The 18,265-nt window shown below is 53.9% G+C and overlaps 1 protein-coding gene across 1 annotated transcript in view; it reads left to right on the forward strand.

The window, feature by feature from the left end:
• CUX1 (cut like homeobox 1) overlaps positions 1 to 18,265 on the forward strand; it is a 287,512-nt gene that overhangs the window by 266,965 nt on the left and 2,282 nt on the right. The window contains exons 15-22 of the mRNA XM_072882491.1: positions 7,347 to 7,483; positions 7,948 to 8,014; positions 9,237 to 9,349; positions 10,017 to 10,133; positions 12,452 to 12,535; positions 13,040 to 13,096; positions 16,212 to 16,292; positions 18,192 to 18,256. Of these exons, the coding sequence (XP_072738592.1) occupies positions 7,347 to 7,483; positions 7,948 to 8,014; positions 9,237 to 9,349; positions 10,017 to 10,133; positions 12,452 to 12,535; positions 13,040 to 13,096; positions 16,212 to 16,292; positions 18,192 to 18,256 (721 nt within the window). The remainder of the gene's footprint in view (positions 1 to 7,346; positions 7,484 to 7,947; positions 8,015 to 9,236; positions 9,350 to 10,016; positions 10,134 to 12,451; positions 12,536 to 13,039; positions 13,097 to 16,211; positions 16,293 to 18,191; positions 18,257 to 18,265) is intronic.

Genomic DNA, 18,265 nt, shown 5'->3' on the forward strand with positions numbered 1-18,265 from the left:
TTGTTTGTTGTATCCTTAGGTGAAGGAATAAGTTAGCACCAGGTGAGCACCTCCGTGCCACAGGTACTGGCCATGGGCCCGCTCCTGCCCCACAGTCAGTGAGAGATAGTTTGTTTTTCAGTGGGAAGGGAGGTATTTTTTTCACATGGCATCATGTTCCCACCTGGTAAGAACATACTGTGAGCAGCTGACGTGGTGCTTTTGGGCCCCACTTCTTTGAAATGGGTCTTCAAATGAAATGCTATCATTTTCTTGTAAGTATTTCTGTTTTAATGGAAGTGGTGAAGAAATTGTGTGCTTGCCAACAGAGGGCTTCAGAAAACATGATTTGATTACAGTAGAGCATTTTATTTTATTTTTGCTCCAAGCTATGGGAAACTGATAAGAAAATTCAAACTGTTTTCTTTAACTCTTCCTAGTTACCCATGTAATTATCTTAGTACCGTTGGAAATAATCCGCTCTTCTATGAAATCTCTGTCCTTACAGGGAGAATTTAGTAAGCAGTACTGTGTTTCTTTGCTGGGGCTGTTTATTTTGGAGTGGCTGGGCCAGGAGGAAAGGGAAGGAGAAATCCTTCAAACCTTCCCTTCCCGGCAGGCCCTCAAAATTCCAGATTCATCGTGAAAAGAAAGTTGGAAAAAGAGGGGGGGGACCAGAAACCTTGCCTGCACCTCCTCTGCCGGCAGCTGGCAGAGAAACCTGGGGAGCTCGGTAGTGAGCTGCAGTAGGGCGGGCGCTCATCTCACTGTGGTTTGGTAGCTCGTTTTGCTCTTCCCCAAGGCCGCTTTCACAGATGTATCTAAGGGCACTGATGAAAAGGGCTGCCAGGGACTCAAAGAAGGATGCTCATGTATTGTAATAAGCATGGCAGCTAGGGTGAAGAGGCCTTTTCCCTGTGCTCCCAACCCTTTGTCACTTGGGCAGATGAAGTCTCAAATTTTGTCCTCAGGGTGTTGGATGTGATCTGCTTTCTACTGTCTTGATCTTTTCTTGTCTTTTTGACAGCACACAAACATAAAAATGAGAAGGGTTGTTCTTGCTGCCTTCACTGGTGCCAGTCCCAGCCCTTGCCATCTAGGACTGCACATCTCCTGCATACATCCCTGAAGGATGTCACTGAAGGTTCTTGATATCTTCTTCTACAGCCTCTATGTCTCTAGAGCAACCTCATCACTTCATTCTTGGAGCTTTTCCAGGGCTGGTAATTGTGGCTAAAGATGAGGTAGATTGTGCTAGGAGTTGCACATGGCTTTTAGAGATGTTGTCATTCCTTTCTTTCCATCATCTGCTTTCTTTTTTTGCCCTTTTAGAAAGCTTGCAGAAGGTCTGATCAGAGAATTATCTTGTGGCAGGTACAGAGGTGATAAACAAGGACAGCCTGATTGCTACCCATAAGCAAAGTTGCAGGCTAAGATGATTCCCAGACTAACGCAATCCAGGCATTTTGGCTACTCAGGTGTTCTTGGAGCTGACTGACCTTTCCTCCTCTGGAGATTTCTAGCGAGGTTGCTTTAAAATGTCCCAAAAGCCCAGTTCTTGTGTGACTTCTGTAGTGTTGGTGGGATGTCTGGAGCACTTGATCTCCAATATCTTTATTCACTCTCGGGAGATTCTTGGAAGAATATATGCCCTTCGGGTGATGGTGATGTTTCTTCATTGCTTTATGTGAGGTGAGGTGGACCTCAGGAGGTGGCTCAGCTAGGCTTTTGCACTACAACTTGCTCTTCAGCCTTTACCTCTGAACAGATTTGCACCACAGAGGACTCTGCTAGATTTGAGAGACAGGGCTCTGATGCCTTGTAGAAAAGAAATGTTAAATCATTCCTTTCTGCCTGGTCCTGTTTCTCAGCCTACTGACAGCTCACAGCAACGGTGGCCCCAAGGAAAAGTCTTTGCATAAAGTTAAGATAGATTGAATGACTCCCACGCAACTCTGGACCATGCAGAAATGCTGTCCTGCTCTATGAAAAGGTCAAGACAGAACTAGAACCATCGAGGTGTACAACACTGAAAGGCCTTTGACAGCCTTCCTGTTGCAGGAAGGATTTTGGCTCAGATCTTTCTTCCTTGGCATCTTCATAGACCAAAAAGAGGACAGAGAAAATCACCTCGTTCATCGAAGACAAAATCTGCAGCATATGGACAGTGTCCCACTCATCCTTTCAGCTACAAAGCACAGACTCAAGTCATCTCCCTTTGATTCTCCTGGAAGGGGAGCAGGACTTTGGGCAATAACAGTATTGTCTTTTTCAGACTTCCTTAAAAGCTAAATGCCAAGTATTTTAAGAGCCTGAAATTGCACCTTAGTTTATGTATAAACCTGGGAGCTCTGGCATCAGGTAGAACTGGAGGTGAGACTTTGTTGGCTTGAAAAGGCCCATGGCAGAGAGATGCCAAAAAGCCTTAGTGTTTATTTCTGCATGACGAAGAGCGACCATTTCAACTTCTAAGTAACTGTCCACAGCACACAGTCATTAACCGGAGTGGCCCAACCTGGGGAAAGGTGAATGAGGTGGAAAAATCAAAGGACCCATGGCAGACCCCGTTTCCTGCTTCTTCCTTTGGCTCCCGCTCCTCGTCCTGGCGTGCTCAAACACCAGTGTTTGTGTTGAGTGAGTCTCCAGCTTCGTGCCTGGTTTCTCAGCCTTCATGTCAAGGTACTCCGACATTTAGTTATCTTACAATCATCTTCCTTCCAGTCAATAAAACAGTCTTAAAACCTTTGAAGTAGTGGGTTTCAATGCACTTCAGTTGACTTCTGAGAGGATAGTTTTTCAAAGAAAGCTCCTAGCATGCCACATCACTTCTCTGCTTGTTTTCTTATTTTTTTACAGTTATGTAAATCCAAGGAGGCCAGACAGAAGTGGAGGGAGATTAAAGAGTTACCATGAGGCAAACCAGGGTGTGAACTTGCAGAGCATCAGCTAATTTGCAGTAACTGTCCATGTGTGTGCTCCTACCCTGCAGATCCCTTCAGCAATACCACTTACCTCTCATTTCCTTCGGGCTCAGAGGATACACATGAGCAGTTACTCCAGTCTCGTGGATGTGTAGCAAGTTGCAGCCTATCTCACCCCAAGGTGATTTATTCATCTGTCTGTATCCTCAGTAATCAAGCCACCATCTTATGGAAAGATTCCCTCTCATTTATTTATGTCTGGCCTTATAACTTCAAACTAAGTTGCTAGTATGTCTTAATTTTCTCCATCTGTGAAAACAGATGCTGTTTATTTTGGATGATTTGCCAAGGGAGTCCAATTGCTGGGGCTTGTTACAGGAGTCAAAGTTGCTGTTGCTCCGTGACAGTGCTGGGCTCGCTGTCTCGCAGGCGCTCCCGATGAGCCCCTACATCTGCTGGGCTCGGAGCTACCCACAAACGTGCCCGTGGAGCCTTGGGCTCCAGGACTTTTTTCCTCAATATTCACTACAAGGATTTTAACTTGCAGCTTTGGAGGAGTGCAAGACTGATGGTGCTATCCACAGTGAAAGAAGCATGAGATTCATCTAAATCTTTTATTCTTGATTTAGGACTGTTTTGTTTCCTCTCTGCGTGAGACACCTTTGTGTCTCACCGCATGGCCTGGCCGCACAGACAATTTACATTTTTTCAGAAACACACGTCTCTTGGCAATGTCACCGCAGGCAGCAGGGCGGAGGTACGTTTAGACTTTCCAGGACAGACATCTTCTTTACCGCATCCTCCCTGAGCAGAGGCTCCTTCTAATCACTCGTTCAGTTTTGGGCAGGACATGATGCTTTTTAAGAGCCTTACCAATATTATTCTTCCTGACGGATGACCAGTCTTTTGCAAAGTGGTTGGTTCCTTGCCAAGGGCCTGAGCCCCCTCCCCACTCATGCTGGGCATTTCATCAGGCCAGATATTCAGTGATACAGAAAAGATGTGGAGATTGGTCAGTCATATAGGGTGTGTGGGAAGAGGCTTGTCCGGAAAGGTGCTTCTCTTCAAGCCCAGGAGGGTCCAGCTGTGGTGTTAAGCTGCTAGCCCAAGTTCAACTGTTGGCAGCCCAAGTTCAGTGGTTGCACTGGGGACTTGCTTGTCGCCCTGTGTTTGTTGCAGGTGGTTTCTGCCAAGCTCCTGGGAGCCTGTCCACAGAAACTTTTTATAGGGACCAATGGGTTATTGGCCAACCAGGCCAGATGCAAGCTCAGGGAATTAGGATCAGTGTCATAGGGAATCTGAATTAAGAAAACCCTGATCAAGGAGAGTTCACCCAGCCAACTGCTCTCTAGGAACTTCACAAGTGCCCCATGCAAAACTCCTGGTCCAGCTCCCATCTGCTCTGCCACCTTCCCAAGGACTCCCAGAAAAGCAGAAGATATTTTTCAGTAACGATCCGGTCTCAGCTGCTTGTTTTCTGTGTATCAGGTGGAGCTGGCAAGGAAAAACCAGGCCTGCCTGTGCCAAGCAGCACCGCAGTATGGCACCAGGCAGGGCGGGGGAGTTCTGCCAGCGTTCAGGTGCCCAGTTGCTGCATTTCATCACTTTTCTCCATAAGGTGATGGCAATGTCAGGCCCGTTTCTCCATTGCCTCAAAAGTCAGGAACGACGGAGTTTGAGGCTAAAGATAAGTGGTTTAAAATCCTAGTTTCCCCAGGGCTTCACCTTTGTCGCATTATCTTCTGCAGTACCTCTCTGTCTTCCGCAGCTTTTGAGGTATTTGCACATCTGAAGGGTCAGAGCGAGGGCTTTCCAGCACAGCAGCTTAGAGAAGACAAAGGCAGATTTTTCTTTTGCTCGATCTCAATGCTTGAACTGACCTGCCGACCTGGGAGAGCCGTCCACCCGCTGCTGGAGGTGAAGGGTTGCTGGCAGAGAGGTGATGAGCTCGCGGGTGGCCACTGCACCTTTGAAAAAAGAAAGTTATGATTAAAAAAAAAAAAACCACCAGAAAACAACCGTGAAAAGAGATACTGAAGGGGAGATGAGAGAGAAGCTCCATGCATTTTGGTTGCTTTCAGTGTTCGGCATGGTTCCAGCCTTTTCTGTTTTCATGGATGGTTTGTAGAAGAGTGGCCAATGCTGAGGCAGTGAAACCCAAGGGATGAAGGCCATGGCTTTCTTTAAAACTGGGAGATGTGTTTCTTTGGTGACCCTTTTTTCTCCTAAGCCAACTGAAAAACTCAGTCCATGTAACTCAAAAGCAGAAAAAAAGATCATTTAAGAGAGAAACTCGGGAGCTGGGATCCAGGGCTCAGGTCTCCTTCAGCAGGATGCCAAAGCTCGGTTCTGCAGAGGTTTTTTGGGCAGGGTGGGATGCAGGGAACGTGTCCTGCCGCAGTCAGCCCTCCGCTCCGCTCCTGGCCATGGTGCGGCCTGGGCACGCCGGCAGCAGCACCGGGCCCTTTGCACCGTGATCAGAGCTGCCATGTGCAGAACTGGGCCCCACAGCCCATGCTTGGCTAGTAATAGCTTCCCAATTACATTTTAATGCAATTTAAAGAGACAGACAATTAAATAATTAACCGTAGGGAAGAGGTTTTCTTCTTTCCAAATCTTGTTAATGCAAATATTTTGCATCAGGCCACCCATGTTTTGGGAGCAGGCAGCGATTCCCCATTTCTTGAGAAACACTGACCTCCAGTGGGACTGCGCCTTTATCGCAACTGCTCCTGGCTCTTTCCTGAGCCTTTTATTTGGGGCCTATAAAATGCAAATAAGCAGGGGGAAAAAAATAAATCCATGCCTTGCGTCTGAAGCATGTGTCACCTCCCTTTCCCTGCAGGCAGGCTTGGTCCCTCACGAATAACACAGGAATTGTATTTCGATCAAAAAGGGGGAGAATTTGCACCGGCAAAGTCCCTTTGTGGGAAAGCAGCGTTGGCTTCGGGCACGACTTTATTTGAGCCCCCGTTGTTGCTGCTCGGTTGAGTCCAACCCTCCCGGCCAGGCTCTGCAGAGCACCGAGCCCCGTGCAAGGACCCCCCTCCGCAGCCAGTTTTGGGGTGCGCGGGGCGGCTCCCAGCCCAGCAGGACTGGGTGAGCTGGAATCGAGCTGCACGCACTTTGCACCTCTCGTCTGAAGTCTTCAGAGAGGGTAGGAGGCCCCGCAGGCACAACAGTCTGCCCTTGCTTCTCCCCCAGCACGGCTGCTTCCCAGGCAGCCTTTGCGTTTCTTGCTCCCTGGCTGTTGATAAATGAGGATTTTTGCCTTCCAGCCGTCTGGAATTCAGGGGAATAATTACAACGGGAATTATCAGGGAGGGACTGGAACAGCTGGGACCTGAGCTTTCACCCACCTGGAAATCCAGGCGCAGCGGGATGTATCCTGCATCCCTGCAGCGGGGAGGCTGGCGGTGCAAAACGCAGGGTCTGAACCTTGATCTGAGCTTTTTTTCAGCCAGGCAAAGGCCCAGACGTAGCTGGCAACAAGGGAGAAAGGTGAAACAAGTAGATCTCTGCTGCAGGACAGGGCTCCTGCTTGCTGATGGTCTGTGTTTCGGGATGGATTTGCAAACGGAGCAAGGAGCTCGCCCTGCGGTGCTGGTCCTGCACCTCTCGCTGTAGCTGTGTTTTGGCCCCGTCTCTCCCTTGCTTCACATCTGGGCTGGGGTTATATGAGGGGAACGAGAGGCTTTTGTTTTGCTCCTGGAGCATTCCAGCGAGCGCCTGTTGTGGTTTAGGGTGTGGGTTTTACTCTGGGGGGCAACTGGAAATAGGGCTCGTTTGTCAAAAATTGGCCGAGTGGGGATGTGGGGGGCTGCCCAGCCTCGCCCAGCTCCTCGGGGCAGGATTGGTCTCACCTGAGCCCCTCCTGGGAGACGTCCCCCACCCCACTCCAACCCCCCGTGGCACCGTCCACACCGTGCGTGCCTGTCCCAGCACCCGTGGGCGGGAAGGTGCTGCCCGGAGCCCACCTCCATCGCACCTTTTCTGTGTGGACCGGACCCGGGGATGGGTTCGTGGGCTCAGCTCCCCATATCCCTCTCCAGGTCCCCCCAGTCTGCCTAGCCAGGATGCTGCCAGGTACCCCTGGGGTACCAAAAATATTTTACTGATGCATTTGAAGCAGCCGTGCCAGTGCAAGCAGCTGCCTGCTCGCGTTGCCTCCAGCGCTGGAGTGGCACTGGTCCTGCCTGGGGACGGTTGCCCGCCCTGGGGCATCACTGAGGTGGGCTGGACGCCTGGTCACTTCTGCCTGGAGCAGAGCAGGGATCGCTGGCGTGGTTCCTCCTGCTGCCCCCAGAAACAAGGAGACAACAGGGTTGCTGCCTGTGAGTTGGCTTCGGCACTCCAGGTGGGGGTTTCTCAGCTTTCCGGTGTCCCCTTAGCAAAATTTGGGGTTTTGAGCCACCCCTCGGTGATGGCCCTGGCTCTGTTTTCCAGTGCGCTGTGCGGAGCTGCAGATCCAGCTGACGGAGGCCGTGTCCACGCTGGCTGGCCAGAAGGAGCTCATCGCCAAGCTGGAGCACGACCTCAGCACCATCCAGGCTCTGTCCGCTGTGCATCGCCCGGATGCAGAGGTAACCCCGACTCACGGTGCTCGGCTCCCGGCAGTGGGCAGGGACCACTCAGAATGTCCCCGGGGGTTGACTGTCACTGGTGGAGGGGCCAACAGCAGGCGTGAGGGTTGTTTTATTACCTCTTCTTTTTTTCCCCTCCCTTTTCTTTCTTTCTCACAACTTAGCAGAGGGTTGCATCGTGCCCGTGCAATGCGATGGTGCTGGCGTGGGAGGGGGTAGTGGGGCTGGCATCCAGGGACTGTCCAGCCCTTCTTCTTCCCGGGGAAAGGATGGAATTTGAGGGTTGAATACCAGCCTCTCCGTGTTGTCTCGGGCTTGATCCTTGCAGAGTGCCTCTTTGGCAGCAATGCTTCCCACGAGGCTGTGGGTGCCAGGGCAGTAGCAGGAGCCAGAAGGGGTTTGCTTTGACCAGGCACCTTTGGGCGGGTGGGAAACACTGAATCCCTTCTGCCTCTGCTGCCCAGGGTGCGGCCATCCCCAGCCTGGAGAAGATACCTGAGCCCATCAAGGAGGCCACGGCACTGTTTTACGGTGAGAGGCGGGCGCAAAGCCGGGGCCGTGCTGCGCACCGAGGTGCTGATGGGTGCCATCCTGGTGCCATGGACAGGGTGGTCACCTCTGGGGATGCAGCATGAGGATGCTGCTAAGCAGGCACAGACATCACCTGCTCAGCGTGTCCTTCACTGGGGCCAGCGATGGGTTTTCCATGCTCTGCATGGTTTGTCGGTCCTCGGGCTGCTCCCGAGACAGGGCAGCGGGCACATGCCGGGCCTGACTCTGTGCTGAGCCGGTGAACGTGGGCTGAACCAAACACCCTGCGCTTTAACTCCTGCTCTTTCCGCACCAAACCCCCTCCAGAGCCAGGGAGCTAAACATTTCCTTTACGTTGGCTCCTACGCCGAGCTCTGCAAGAGAAAATGAATCAAACAAATAACGACGCTTGGCTCCTCTGGAAGACAACCCACTTCCTTTCCTTTTTCTCTTTTTTTTTTTTGTTGTTTTTTGTTTTGAAAGGTTTTGAAAACACACAATAAACAATATCACAGCAACAGTCCCACCAAGCCAAACAACCTGCAGCCACCCATCCTGCGCTATGAATAGCTCCTCTGTGCAGCCGGTTGAGTCACGGCCTCAGGGACATATTTCTCCTTGGCCGTGGATGCCTCCCGCTGCTGGGAAGGCAGAGCGGGGAGGGATGGCCACAGCCCCCCGGGCACCTGCAGAGCCCCATTGTGGGGGGCAGCCATGTGGGACGCACAAAATGGGGCTCTGGGGCACGGCAAGCTGGCAATGGCTGCGTGCGAGTAGCCCCTGCTTTGCTGGGATGGCTGAAAGAAGAGAAAGTACAAAATGGGGGTGACTTTTGCAAGGAGGGGAAGGGGAGAGAAGAGTACGGGGCTGGAGGGGCTGGTTGTGGCTCTGGGTCTTTTGTTAGGGCTACGGCTGCTGCAGAAGCTATGGGGGAGAGTCTGGGAGGGACGGGGAGGGTTGGGGTCATGGGAAGGCAGCCATGGGTTGCACCAAATAATGCAATTGGTCTTCCCTGGGGAGTGAGCCTGTCCATTCCCAGGATAAGTCCCAAAAAATGAAAAAAAAAAAGCATTAAAACTGGTCCATGTTGTAATAGCTGTGCACAGGAGTTTGTCTGCCTGGGTGCCCTTGAGGTCCCACAGTGTCAGAGGGGGGACCTCGAGCAAGCAAGTGGATGGTGGGCATCTGCTGGGTTGTCTCTCATGCCAACCGTTGTCCGCAGGTCACCCGCCGTCCCCTGGCGCCTCGTTCCCCGAGGGGCAGGTGGACTCGCTCCTCTCCATCATCTCCAGCCAGAGGGAACGCTTCCGGGCCAGGAACCAGGAGCTGGAGGGGGTACGTCGCGTGGGGAGGGCGGCCGTGCAGGGGCTGCAGGACCGGCAGTCTGGAGCTGGCTGCTTTAATGACCTGCAGGGAATTTATTATCAGCACAACGCAGGCAGCGCCATGGCAAGCAAGAGAAAAATATATTCTGCTGTTAGCAGGACCAAAGCCTCCCCCAGCCCATCGGTGTTGCTCCAATTCACGGACAGGTCCAAATCCCTGTTGCCTTGCAGGTGTGCTTGGCCGTCTGGCACAGCGTTCGGGGGTGCCATATAAAAAGCACATAGGGAATGTGGTTTGGGTTAAAACCCCAATAGCTCTACAAACCGGAGTACAGCTCCAAATGACCTCTTCAAAGCCGGCAGGTTGGCTTTGCACCTCCCGTGGGGGCCAGGTCTAAGCCCAAAGCCACCCGCAGCCACCTTGGCTGCCCTGGCCCGTATTCAGCCACGGAGGGATCGGGTTCGTTAGTGGTTCAGGACTGGGGGCCCCGTTCAGCGGCAGCTGGGACAATTGTAATTTGGGAGCAATTTTAATTCAAAGCCGGGGGATTTTAATTACTGAGATGGGACTGAACCCCGGCTGGGTGCACCAATCACCCCCCTCCTGCCTCCCACCCGGTTAGATCCTGTCCTGCCCCGGCCTCGCTGCTCACAGCCCCCTTGCTCCCCCCATGCAGGAGAACCGCATGATGCAGCACACGGTGCACGCCCTGCAGAGCGAGCTGGACAACCTGAGAGCCGACAACATCAAGCTCTACGAGAAGATCAAGTTTCTCCAGAGCTACCCTGGCCGGGTGAGTGGCTGGCTGGCTGGCTGTCCTCCAGCTGGGTTCACACGGACAGACAGACCCCAAACATAGACCATTGCCCTCCGCGTACAAGAGCAACGGGGAAATCGCACGCTACCCACAGGCACCTTGCATGAAAGTTGGAAAATGGGAGCTAATTGGGGTGACGAAGGGTGCAGTGCTCTGCCTAGAAGAGCAGGTACCCAGCCCCTCTGCCAGGAAGGTAGTTTTTAACTGTGCTGAAGGGTGTCTGACATCTTTGATGCCAGAAGCTGAGATTTCCTCCCTGAAAAAGCTGCTACAAACCCCTTTGATGCTGACTACTGGCAGCATGATGCTCCAGAAGGCAAGTTGTTGATGCTCCTGCCCGACCAGGCAGCAAGCGGTTAAATCGGGACCTCCTGCAATAAATCCCTGCAGTCAGAGCCTGAAAATTAATTCATCCTGTCATACCTATGCTCGTTCCCCACTGCCCTGAATTTCTTGTGGCCAGCAGAGAGAGCTGCTTGGCTTCCTGCTCTCCTGGGCAGCCAGGGCCCCTTCCCAAAAGAGCAGAAACCAGCCCAAAACCGTCCCAGTAATCCCAGTAATGCCAGGAGGCGGCTGGGGAGCAGCGTCAGACCTTGCTGGAACCCGCTCTGCTCCTGCCGTGTCCCTTGGAGGTTTCATCCCTGGAAATCCCTGGGGCTTTTGCAAGCAGGTCGGGCTGCCACCTGGGGAGCTTTCGGTTGCAGCCACTTCCTCAGTCGCAGCTGGGCTATCGTGACCTCAGGCTTTCCTAATAACTGCAGAAGTGACAATAACCAGGGAGGGGACATTGGGCTGAATGCCGGCTCCTCGCCCTGCCTGCTGCCTGCCCTGCCATCCTCCCCCGAAGCTGCTGCCTTTCCACGCCGGCTGGACTGAGTCTGTTTTATTGATGGATATTTTAATAGCATTTGGGGATGGGAAACTCCTACAGCCGTGAAGGACCTTATTTGGTTCTTTTATTTATGTCTCAGTGATGACGCTGGGTCAGCCCCTCTGACATTTTTGCCCGTTTCTCCCGCGGAAGATCATATCCATGTTTATCTGCTGCCACAAGGCAACCCCTGAATGCCATTCACATGATCTAAAGAGCAAAAGCCTTCGACGCAGCAGCACGGGGGATTGCATAATTCACCACCTAATCGGGCATGTGACACGTTAAAAATAATCATCAAAGATCATTCAATAAGGCCAGGCTATAGTGAATTCATCGCCCCTAAATTGGGAGCTGGTCTCATCGCTGGCTTCTGACTGCGCAGTGACCCGTGGATCGTATTGCGGCGCGTAAGGGCATATTTGCTAAAGGTCTGTGCGCAGCGGGGTTTACCTGCGGTGAAACGGAGCCACCGGCCAGCGTGCTGGGGTGGCCAGGCAGGACAACCAGCAGCACATAGTGACGGGTCCAGAAAGACCGCGGTAAATGTCAGCGTCGCTGTGCTGGCGGGGCAGAGCTGGAGAAGGCACAGTGCTGGGGGGAGAGAGGTGAATTAGCACTGGAGCCCTTGAGCAGGGCTGTGCACCCCACGTAGCCGGGAGCCAGGGCTCAGACCAGACTGTGACCGAGCCTGGTGGCAGCACATGCTGTTTTCAGGCTGGTTTAGGGTAGGAACGATACGGAATCTGCAGTTCTCGTGTCGTGCAGAGGTAGCATTGGAGAAAGGAGGAGCAGGGATGTGGAGGCTGCACGGGCATCCTCGGGGCTCGCCGCTGCTGTTCGTCCGGTGCCGCCTGCGAGGCTGCGCAAGGGGAACCTCTGTCTCGGGTGTCTGAACCGATCTACATCTTTCCCTTCTTTCAAGGGGTTTCCTTCATTTTCCTTGCCCTTTACCCGGCTCGTAATAGCTGTATGTTCAAACAATTATTTCCTCCTCCTAAACTGCTGTCTCCCTCCCACCTGGCCCAGCAGCAAAGGAATTCAGGGTGGGATTTGCACTAGCCCAGGCGTTTCCAGGTGAGCTCTCTGGGGTGACACAGATGACTGTTAATTCAAGAAAAGGGCAAAAAATAGGGGGGCATGGGTGGAGTCCCCGTGGAAGAAAGGACTTTGTTAAATAGCCCTGGTTGTGCTTCTCCTTTTTGAAGGTGACGGATCCTGTCGGCCCCGCTGGTCAGCTCTGGGCTGGGCTGCTCCACCCTTTGGGGGTCATGTCTTCCAAATGAGCAGCTCAGGGGGCTGGGGGGGCTGGCCCCGTGCTGGGTGTCCATGCACCGCTTGCACCGGGAGGGATGGGTACGGGTACAGGCAGCTACGCCAGCACCAGCACCCACTGGTTCTCACCCTGCCTTTGCTCCCGCAGGGCGGCAGCAGGGACGACACCGAGCAGCGCTACTCCTCCCAGTATGAAGAGCGCCTGGACCCCTTCTCCTCCTTCAGCAGGAAGGTATGAAAAGCCCCCAGCACCCTCCCTCTGCATCAGCCCCTCCTTCTGCCAGGGGATCACTGCCTCCCGCGGGGTAGGACTCAGCCAGCCGCGTTTCGGCATCGCGGAGCATGGCTTTGCCCGGCGTAGGGAGGGAAGAGGCTTTGCAGCGTGCTGCAGTCGATGAGAGGTTGCTTTGCTCAGTTCTGGGTTTGCTCACAGCAAGGTGGTCCGGGTGTGATGAAGGAGAAGGAAGGGAAGGAGCAGCCAGGGAATGAAACCTCTCAGGGAAATTATTTCATTGCTCGCATGAAATTCAGGGACAGTGCTCTGAAAGCATAAAACACACTCAAATGCCATTCACTTTTAAAAAATAAAAAATAAAAAACCATTGTTCCCGCATGACTATGGCGGTGTGTATGGGGGGTGGGAGCATCCCGGGGCACAGAGCTCCTTTCCTGATTTGCAAACCCTAAATCAGCGCTTTAAGCCTCAAAATCAGCTTCTTGTACCGTTTACTTGCAGGAACGCCAGCGGAAGTACCTGAGCCTCAGTCCCTGGGATAAAGCCACGCTGAGCATGGTGAGTGGGCTGCACCCGCCGTGCCACAGTGGGTGGCAAGAGGTTTTTAGCCCGGTGCCTGCAAGGGGAACACTGCTGCTGGGCTTGGTGCCGGGGGGGCAGACCCCATCCCTGCTCCCCCAGGCAGGGGTGCAGACCATGCCGGGGCCACGCTGGGGCTTGGTTTAGGAGAAATCACTTTCCTCCCTTGCCCTTTCCTTCCCCTTTCCCCCACTCCATCCCACAGCCTCCCAGGTGGTCCTGGCCGGAGCGGGTGACCCAGCCCCAACCTGGCCAGCGATGCCACAGCCCAGGCCACTGCAGAGTCAGGGCACGGCCCGGGAGCTCAGGGACAGCTTGTGTCTCAGAGGATCACCGTGAACCACTGTGTCTCCCGGCCGTGCCCACAGGTCCCCCAGGCAGCGCTGGCAGGGGGATGCAATGGGCTGCGGGAAATGGTTTGTAACGTGGATGGGGGGATGCTGCACCCCCAGCCGAGGGCTGGCCAAGGGGCAAAGTCTGTCTGCACACAGCATGCAGTCGGGGTTAGCTGAGCCCGACTCCCCCCAGGAGATCACCCAGAGAGCCCCAGCACGCCGTGCAGCTGGGGAGCAGGCGTGCGACGGGCTGCCGAGGGTCCGCTCCAGGGGAGATGCTCTGCCTCACAGCATCCTCGGGCACACAATGGTTTCTTATCGCATTCTCCAGAAAATCCTCTTCCCAAGCCCTGACCCTTCCTGCTCTGGTTCTTCCTTCCAAGAAAGCATCAGGGAAAATACTGGGGAGCTGCCGGTGTCTGCAGCAGTAGAAGGTCCTCGCCTGAGCCGTGGTGGGCAGGAGGGCTACTGCAGCCACCATGGGGTTTGGCTACCATCTCTTAGGGATGAATGCTGCTTTCTGAGCTAAAAATGGTGTTACTGAGCTCTGACTTATATTTGTGACACTAGTAGCAGGCTCAGGATCAGGTTTTGGCTGTTAACCCCCGGCTATCTGGCACAACAGAGGTTAATGTGGGACCACTGGTCTGCAACGGCCACAGAATGCAGAAATATCTTGTAATAAAGGCAAAGTTGTAATTTGCATAAAAACCAAGCAAATGCCAACATGAATATGGATTGGGTGGCGTGCCAGCACCACGGAGAATTAATGAAAGGCATTTACAAAAAAAAACTGACTTAGGGGAGTTATTCCTTGGGAATATTTAAGAACATAATCTTGTTTGTTACAGCAGCCTCTGCCGTGGCCGTGAATAGCAAAGAAGATTTCAGCCCAGAATTGGTTTGGTGGGAGATCTGTGGGTTTTAATGCCAGCTTTGGAAAGCCCGCATGGTGGTTTGGGGAATGTGCTTATGTCCATCATGAATCCCTAGCTTTTACAGCAGGAATAAAAAGTTGCTATGTAGGAAGGTAGGATCTGTCATTCGTAAGCTGCTTTTCTAGGCTGCGGTTACTCCTGACTTTGGCTCTTTTGAAGGGATGGACACGAAGGTTTTCCCGTTGGGACCCCAGTGTCATGGGCCAGAAGGGCTCGGACATCATCAGGGTCTGGGTGCTGTTCAGTGGCCTCTCCAAAATGAGGGGCTGGAGCACAACACGGCCCGGCCCCGCAGGGTTTCTGGGACCCAGTGAGCTCGGACGTCTCTGTGGGCTGACACAGGACTGGCAAAGGTGGAAGGTAAATCTTTCAAGATAGACCAGAGAAATGGATAACCCTGCAGACCGGGTTACCAGTGAGGTTTTGAAGATGCCCAAGGAATTTCCATGTTTGCGGTTGCTCTCCAAAATCCCCCAGGGCAACGTCCATCTGGCAGTCCCTGCTTTGGGGGTGCATTGCTTTAGCCCGAGCAGTGCTGTGTGCCTTCGCAAGGGCTCTTGACGCTCCTCCACCTCGTGGCCTCTCCTGCGGTGGTACCCAGCCGTGCTGGGGACCGGCAGCAGGAGGAGGCAGCACGTGCCTGAGAGCTCATGCTCGTGGGTGAGCAAGGCGGGGGTGAAGACCTTCCCTTAAATACAGTTATCTGTGACAAGTAGGAAGGGCAGCAGGGCAAGCTGTGGGACCCCAGGGACCTGCCCGGACCACCAGGCCCAGCCATGAGCCTCCCCCGTGCAGCAGGAGGGCTGTACTGGGGAGAGCAGCCGGGGCCCTGGCGCACGGCTCCCCTACAATCAATAGCCCGGCAGTGACTGGCACCCTTGAGAGCTTCCATTTTCCAAGGTGCTCAGCCATCGCTGCAGCCTGGCAGAGGGTGGACACGGCTCTCAGCAAGCACATAGCCTCGCCGCTGCCAAAGCTGGAGGCTCCACACCGTACCAAGCCCTTAATCCCACTGCACCAGCTCTTTGCTGGCAGCGGGTCCAGAGCCATGGCACGGGACCACGGTTGCTTTAGGCTGAGCTGGCTGGAGGTTCCCAGGGAGGGATGCCAGGAGCTGGAGGAGCATACAAACCCCAGGGTGCAGAGCGGTCACCCCTCAAACGTGCCGGGGCTCCTGGGAGGCTGCACCATCGCTGCAGGGCTGGCTATGAAATCGTCCTCTGAGTCATTCCTGGGGTCCCGCACTGGAGCTGGGGTGCAGGCAGGGCTGTGCAGCAAGGCCAGCCTTCGGGAGCGCCGGCACAGCGTTTGCTCAGCCGTCCTGCCGAGGAGGCAGCGAGGGGACGCTGCAAATCACAAGTTCTTTGAGCTCATGAATTAAAAATGTGCGAGACTTAATTACTGCTGGGGTTTCTCTCCGGAGCGGCGCTGAGCCGCAGGCAGACACTGAGTCAGGGCTGGCACGGGGGGAGCGGGTAGAGCCGCTGGAGAAAGCTGAGGTAAAGGTGGCTCAAAACAAACCCCTGAGAGAGTTTCCAGTGTGGGAAACCCCACGGTTCACAGCCTCTGAATTCACCTCAATTTGGGCAATTTTGGGCTGAGAGCATAGGCACCTGTGGCAGCCTCCTTGAAGGAGAGCAGCTGCTCGGCGATGGGCACAGATGGGTGGCAAAGCATCCCCCCTCGCCTGCGTGTTTACGTAGGGTCTAGCAGAAACAGGGCCCCAGTCTTGGCCAGGGTCTTGCTGAGCCTGTGCGCAGGGAGGGCTGGTTTCCACTGACCCGCATTAAAATGGGATTTTCCATTCTGCTCTTGCTGCAGGGGCGGCTCATCCTGTCCAACAAGACAGCTCGCACCATTGCCTTCTTCTACACCCTGTTCCTGCACTGCCTTGTCTTCCTGGTAAGTGCAGGGGCCACGGGGGGGTGGGCACCCCATTAAAATGGCAGCAAGCATCCCATCCGGGGGGAATTTTTGCATTTTTAAGATATTACGCCCAGCGAATGTGTTGCAGCTGGTATATCACCAGCTCCGGAGGCACGGGGTGGCTGGGAGCGTGGGCGGCACAGCTCAGCAGAGACACGTACATGCCAGTAAATATCCCCCTCGGCTTCGTGGGGCAGGAATGGCCACCCTCGGGTGGGCACAGGCTTGGCGAGGGCAGGAGCTGGAAGCCGTCTGTGTCTTCATGTTGTGCCTGGAAGCAGCCGTGGGGCCGTGGCACCGTGCCGGGAGCTCCCACGGGGTTTAGCATATTTGTGTGCAGGTCTGGTTCGCCATCCCTGCATGCAGGCAAGCAAGCCCTCCACTTGTCAGGCAGCAAAATTTGTGTTACTTACTGTGCAGCTAACAGCATAAGAAATTTTAGGAATAAAATACGGCCCCAGGGCCCCACGTCACCTGTTTCCAGACCATGTGCAATTCCACCTTCCTATTTCTGGGTGCATCCCTTAACCTCCTGCACGGTGGAGCCCGGTTACATTCCCTGCCCCTCCGGGTGATGAGCTCTGCATCATGCTGCGCCAGCTCTGTCCTCCCCGCGTTTCCTACTTGCCCTGTGGCTCCATTTTCCTCTAGTTTTCAAATTTCCCCGACTGTACATTAGGGTTGGAAGTAGACGTTTGGTTAGGAATAGAGGCTTGAGCCAGCCCGAATGCCCTGACAGTCGGTTGTGGTGCAAAGTCCTCCTATATTCTTTGACAGTTTCTGGGAGTTTATTTATCATTTCGGGGGGGGGAAAACCCAAAATAATAAATAATTAAACAATGAAACAAGATGAAAGACACATCAGAACAATATTTCTATCCTGATCTTCTCAAAGTAAAACTGACTTTGTGTTATTTTGGTGAGGAAAGGAGCAAAGAAAATAAAAAGTTAAACATCATTAAACTTTAAAGCTCTAACCTAAAAAAAAAAGTAAAATTCATAAATATTACATGGCTGGAATGATCTTACTTCATCTAGACACAAAAGGGCCTGAAATCCAGCAGCCAGCGCTGCCTGGGCTGGCCCGCTCCATGTGTCCGACGGGGGCTGGACAAACCCGGGGCTCCTCCGTCCCGCAGTGGGAGCAACGGCTTTGCCGCTATCCCGGGAGCCTTCACCCCTTCCTGCCCGCTGCCTCCTGCCTGTTGTGATTTCAATTAACCCTGATTTGGAGGCCCGCTGAAGGGTGTTTGTGGAATGAGAGTATTTCCCTGGTGACAAGATAACGACAGCTTACAAATCCCCAAGGCTTTAATGCATCAGCCTGGGACAGGAGGCTCCCTCTTTCCAAAACCCACCGCTGCCTCCCCGCCTCCTCGGGCCACAGCTTTGAAATGGAAACCCAGTGGCACGAAGAGAAAAGGAGCCAAACTGAGCAGCGACCTTCCTTAAGCCTGTTCCAAAAACACATCTCCATCCGTGTGCAGCCTCGAGCGCGCCCGCCTTACCCCAAACCACCACAGCAGCAGCAGCGTTGCCCTGACAAAAATAACCCACTGGAAAAGGTCATCCTGACCGTCCTGAGGGCAACCCCCTTAAACACACGCTGGGTTTCTCCACGCTGGTAACGCAAGGCTGCAAAACCAATTTTACCCAGAGCATCACTAGGTCTCTGCTTGATGCACAAAAGCCACGGGCGCCTGCAAAACGCTCCAGCAGAGATTTTGCTGGTGGCTGCAGGGACGGGATGGCAGGGATGGGATGGCAGGGACGGGATGGCAGGGATGGGATGGCACAGCGGTGACACAGGCTGCTGCGAGGGCAGGCAGAGGCGGGCAGGCGAAAGCAGAGCTAATTGCATTTCTTATTTTGCAGGTGCTGTACAAAACGGCCTGGAGCGAGAGCGTGGGAAGGGACTGTGCCGCATACTGCGCTAAGAAGTGGGTGTG

The sequence above is a fragment of the Ciconia boyciana genome, chromosome 17 (assembly GCF_034638445.1).
Source record: "Ciconia boyciana chromosome 17, ASM3463844v1, whole genome shotgun sequence".
Lineage (NCBI taxonomy): Eukaryota > Metazoa > Chordata > Aves > Ciconiiformes > Ciconiidae > Ciconia > Ciconia boyciana.